Source organism: Poromitra crassiceps, assembly GCF_964638095.1.
Source record: "Poromitra crassiceps genome assembly, chromosome: 12".
Lineage (NCBI taxonomy): Eukaryota > Metazoa > Chordata > Actinopteri > Beryciformes > Melamphaidae > Poromitra > Poromitra crassiceps.
In genome coordinates, this window is record NC_139632.1 from 31,517,717 (window position 1) to 31,523,314 (window position 5,598).

At 49.9% G+C, this 5,598-nt stretch overlaps 1 protein-coding gene across 1 annotated transcript in view; it reads left to right on the forward strand.

Annotated features, from left to right (window-relative positions):
* The window catches only part of trabd2b (TraB domain containing 2B), a gene marked incomplete at both ends in the record, with an annotated part of 107,254 nt that extends 101,977 nt beyond the window's left edge, over window positions 1-5,277 (forward strand). The window contains 2 exons of the mRNA XM_083647618.1: window positions 2,033-2,302; window positions 5,058-5,277. Of these exons, the coding sequence (XP_083503744.1) occupies window positions 2,033-2,302; window positions 5,058-5,277 (490 nt within the window). The remainder of the gene's footprint in view (window positions 1-2,032; window positions 2,303-5,057) is intronic.
* Between the last annotated feature and the right edge of the window lie 321 nt (window positions 5,278-5,598).

Genomic DNA, 5,598 nt, shown 5'->3' on the forward strand with positions numbered 1-5,598 from the left:
CCGATTGTGAATCGGGCATATCTAACATGTTAGATATTTACAACCCGACAGGCGATTGCATCTTGAGCAGAGAGCCAGTAGTAGCTGCGTTTCCATTACAGTTTTTCGCAAAATAATCTGGTCCGCGTCCGCTCGCAGCCCCGCACAGAAACAAAGAACGAGGAAATTGTCATCGAGGTGAAATACCCGTGCGCCTTTGAACGGGACGGAAAACTAATGCTGCAAAGCATGTAGCCTACAACAAGCGCTTAGGTCTCAGCTTCCCGCATCGGCGAGTGTCCGCAGGGAAAAGTGAGTCAAATCAGCAGACGCGCCCCTCCACAAGACACCTGTGCAGACGGTTTTCGCCTGGCCGTGCACAGTAGGCCTACACCCCGAATGGACGCGGCTGTCCGCGCAAATATTAGTTAAACAAATCCTTTCAGTGCAAATGCATTATAAAAACAAAAAATAAAATAAAATTTGTTTAGAAAACGAAATGACACTACTACACCCGGTGCGCACACTGAATAGGCATTTTAAAAGTTAACGTCAGCCCTGCTTCCAAGGTGAATCTTCGGCATAATCTTATAGTATGTGGGGTTGCGTTTGAACAGACGCGATTGTGTGTGTGTCCCAAGATTGAAATGTTAAAAAATCGGCTCTCTCTGTCCTGTAGTGTGTGGGCTCTCAAGATTTTTATAATCTTCAAGGATTTGAAAATCCTGTAGTGTGGGGTAGGCATAAGACAGATTCCTCATATGTAAACTTGTATATTGTGGCAATAAAAGTGATTCTGAAACCCTACGAACATTAACGTTACCGCTCGTTTGGGGAGCAGCAGAGCCATCGGAGCAGCCATTCGTTTTGCCAGCGGCATCCCTGATTGGCAGGTTACGATGTCAACTACGAAGCAGGTCCCTGATTGGCCCGCGGACTTTGTAATTTCTGAAAAGGCCCGCCCCGGCCTGAAGGCTAGACTGATCGACGGAACGTGACAGAATGTGAGTTCATGTGATCTGTGTGGCTTACCAGGTTGATGGGGAAGTGCATTGCAATAGGTTCCCAGCTGTTCTGATGATCTTTCCGTTATCTCACCCGTCCCATAACAAGCGGCAGGGAGGAGGAGAAAGTGTGAGTCACGATGAAAGGAAGAGGAGCTGACATCAGGCTGTGAAGGCGTTGGCTCTCCTGGGTGGTGGATCTGCTCTGGGCAGACAGAACACGATGACCACAAGACTTACAACTTCCCCTCGTGTAGCCTGCTGGCTATTTCTGCCACACAGTCGACTGTTTACAAGGCCGCAGCTCTTTAGCGCTATCCAGCTCCTTGTTTCAAGTTCAAAATTGCTCCTACGTGGGGGAGCGTTACAGTGGTCAGAATAAACCATGAGCAGACATGGAAACTTGTTAGAAATTATACCATTTTATCAGGTCTGTATGGAAAGTTCAAGAGGGAGCAATTAACTAACACTTAACCTACGTGCTACTTGATGAGTATGCATTGACTTCAGCCCTGTTCCAAACCGGTCCAAATGACAGAAATAGTGGACTATATAGAGTGTTCGCCATTTTTTTTTACTAGTGTCCGAATGCCACTATAAAATCCCATGTACCACAATGCAATGTGAGGTAGTGTCCAAAACTCGTTTGCTCTTTCCTCACATTATTCACTTGATAAACACTACATGGGGAATAGTCAGGGAGTAACTGAGTGAACCATTCCAAACTCGGCTTTACAGTGTTTCCCCTACCATTCTACAGGCCTGGCGGGCCCGCCAGGCCAACGATGCCCCCGCCAGGCCAGAAAAAGAATTGCAATACACATGATACTTGGGAGGCCATTGCCAGCATAGATGCGAACAGGTTAGCTAAAAGTTTAGCGTCGCCAGCGAGGGCTCCCACCGTTGCGGTCGGGGTACGTTTCATAAATCCCTCCAGGCCTGAAAAATGTTCTAGGGGAAACGAAACACTGTTTTAGTTAAGAAAAGTAAAGTCCATATCCATGTCCATGTTTGTCTCATCTTCTCCCTTTCTGGTTGTCGTGCTCCAGGAATGTGGCAGAGGGGAAGGAGGAGGCCACAGCCGAGCCCAGTGAGGAGAGCTCTGAGGCAGGCGACTGGGTGACCGGCTCCCCTGAGCCTGAGCTGGAAGAGCCCGAGGGCCTGCCTGGCCTGGGGGAGGAGGAGCTGCCCCACCTGCTGCTGCCTGACAGCCTGAGCCAGCTGGAGGAGTTCGGACGACACAAACGACCACGCAAGGTTCCCCGCGGACACGGGAGGCCACGCCTCTTCAGTGACCTGTGGGTTCGCATCACGGATGGGTGAGATCATCTACTGTGAAGATTTGGGATTTTCATTTCAGCGAACACCAGCTAGTAGGGGTGTGTCACGATACACTCAGTTCACGATACGATACGATACAAGATATTGGGTTCGCGATAACGATACGATACACAATATTAGGTTCACGATAACGATACGATATTTTAACAATATTTTTTTGCGATCGATTTGTAAGTTGAGGGGGCATCCTCCACGCTAATTTGAGTCATTTCACCATTTTCATCCTCCGTGTCTGTAACGTCCCTCGTCTGTTCAAACAAAGCAATGAAAAGGAGAGCGAGCAATGAGCATGCAATCAGATGCAGATCAGTGCCACCATGTTCAGCTTCTTTTTCCCGCGATATGAGATTTAATCTCAACGATACATATTTTGATGTATCATATTTTGAGATCATGTTTTGATATCGCGATATATCGTGGGACGATATATTGTGACATCCCTACCAGCTAGTGTTATGGGGTTAATTTAGACATGCCTACCAATATACATGTTACATTTCATATGAACACATGGCACTTTAAATGTCCAAATAGTTTAGGAAAGTGACTTTGATGAGAGAAACCCGTAGGACGAGCTCGGGCGACGTTCGGCAATCGATTGCTAATGTCTAAATTCCATTATTCACATTAGCATGGAGCCAGGGTGACCGACTCAGGCCAGCTTAGCGTGATGCTAAATGACCCGTGATAGCATCCTTTTTCAGACTCTGGTAAAGACAAATCTAAAGTGAATGATTAAAACGATATATACAGACAGACAGAGATATTCACCACTATAGAGTTAAGGAACTATAGAGCTATTCAGGTGTATAAAGTATTAATCTAAGAGATACTCAACTTGACAGATTTAGTCACAGTGGTGCTCAACTCCACAGAGATGTAACTATAGAGACATTCATCCTGTTGAATTCTTAACTGAGGTATTCAGCTCCATCAAGATTTAACCTTAGAGATATTCAACTGAAGAAAAGAATGACACATGGGTGACATTGAAAGACCATATTCATATTTGATTGGAAACTTATTGGACATGTGGAAGCACTTGAAGTGGCAAAACATATGAAGGACTGAGATGAGGGGTTTGTTTGATATGTTGGTGTGTGATCATAAGCATGATAACAGACATTACAACTGCATAAACAGGGCCTATTTAGGTGTCACCTGTGGTCGAGACAAGTCAAGACCCCCTCAGCACCACCACACCTCCTAACATCTCTTCTCCTCAGCACCACCACACCTCCTAACATCTCTTCTCCTCAGCACCACCACACCTTCTAACATCTCCTCCTCCCCTCAGCACCACCACACCTCCTAACATCTCCTCCTCCCCTCAGCACCACCACACCTTCTAACATCTCCTCCCCTCAGCACCACCACACCTCCTAACATCTCCTCCTCCCCTCAGCACCACCATACCTTCTAACATCTCCTCCTCTCCTCAGCACCACCACACCTCCTAACATCTCCTCCTCTCCTCAGCACCACCACACCTCCTAACATCTCCTCCTCTCCTCAGCACCACCACACCTCCTAACATCTCCTCCTCTCCTCAGCACCACCACACCTCCTAACATCTCCTCATCTCCTCTCCTCAGCACCACCACACCTTCTAACATCTCCTCCTCCCCTCAGCACCACCACACCTCCTAACATCTCCTCCTCTCCTCAGCACCACCATACCTTCTAACATCTCGTCCTCCCCTCAGCACCACCACACCTCCTAACATCTCCTCCTCTCCTCAGCACCACCACACCTCCTAACATCTCCTCCTCTCCTCAGCACCACCACACCTCCTAACATCTCCTCCTCTCCTAAGCACCACCACACCTCCTAACATCTCATCCTCTCCTCAGCACCACCACACCTCCTAACATCTCATCCTCTCCTCAGCACCACCACACCTCCTAACATCTCATCCTCTCCTCAGCACCACCACACCTCCTAACATCTCCTCCTCTCCTCTCCTCTCCTCAGCACCACCACACCTCCTAACATCTCCTTCTCTCCTCAGCACTAGCCCACCTACTAACATTTCCTCCTCTTCTCCTCAGCACCACCACACCTCCTAACATCTCCTCCTCTCCTCAGCACCACCACACCTCCTAACATCTGCTCCTCTCCTCAGCACCACCACACCTCCTAACATCTCATCCTCTCCTCAGCACCACCACACCTCCTAACATCTCCTTCTCTCCTCAGCACTAGCCCACCTACTAACATTTCCTCCTCTTCTCCTCAGCACCACCACACCTCCTAACATATCCTCCTCTCCTCAGCACCACCACACCTCCTAACATCTGCTCCTCTCCTCAGCACCACCATGCCTCCTAACATCTCCTCCTCTCCTCTCCTCAGCACCAGCCCACATCCTAACATCTCCTCTCCTCAACACCACCACACCTCCTAACATCTCCTCCTCTCCTCTCCTCAGCACCACCACACCTCCTAACATCTTCTCCTCTACTTAGCACCAGCCCGCCTCCTAACATCTCCTCCTCTCCTCAGCACCAGCCCACGTCCTAACATCTCATCCTCTGCTCCTCAGCACCAGTCCACCTCCTAACATCTCCTCCTCTCCTCTCATCAGCACCAGCCCACCCCCTAACATCTCCTCCTCCTCTCCGCAGCACCAGCCACATCTCCTCCTCTCCTCAGCACCACCACACCTCCTAACATCTCCTCCTCCTCTCCTCAGCACCACCACACCTCCTAATATCTCCTCCTCTCCTCAGCACCAGCCAACCTCCTAACATGAGGATCATCAATGGCTACGTGACGGTGGAGCCTCCACTGCCCCACCAGGAGCAGCACAGACGGACAGAGCCCCGCCCCACCCCGGCCTCCTCCAACCAGCCCGAGCCCAGCTCGGCACAGCCGGGGTTAATACACAGCACACTCACCCTGCCCTGTATGCTAGCCTGGCTGTTGTCACACATGCTGTTCACCTCCTGACCACACGGCGGAGCTCTCACATAGACAAATACCCAGACAGTGCTGTCTCCATACCAGAGCTGCGGAATGTAACTGAACAAGGACACATAAGGACTGATCCATCAGCACGTTATGCAGCCAAGTGACGGAGGTGAATGAAGGAGGTGGTGGGAGGCAGTGTTCATCTCCTCCTCTCCTCTCCTCAGCACCACCACACCTCCTAACATCTCCTCCTCTCCTCTCCTCAGCACCACCCCACCTCCTAACATCTCCTCCTCTCCTCAGCACCGGAGAGGAGGTGAATGAAGGAGGTGGTGGGAGGCAGTCTTCATCTCCTCCTCT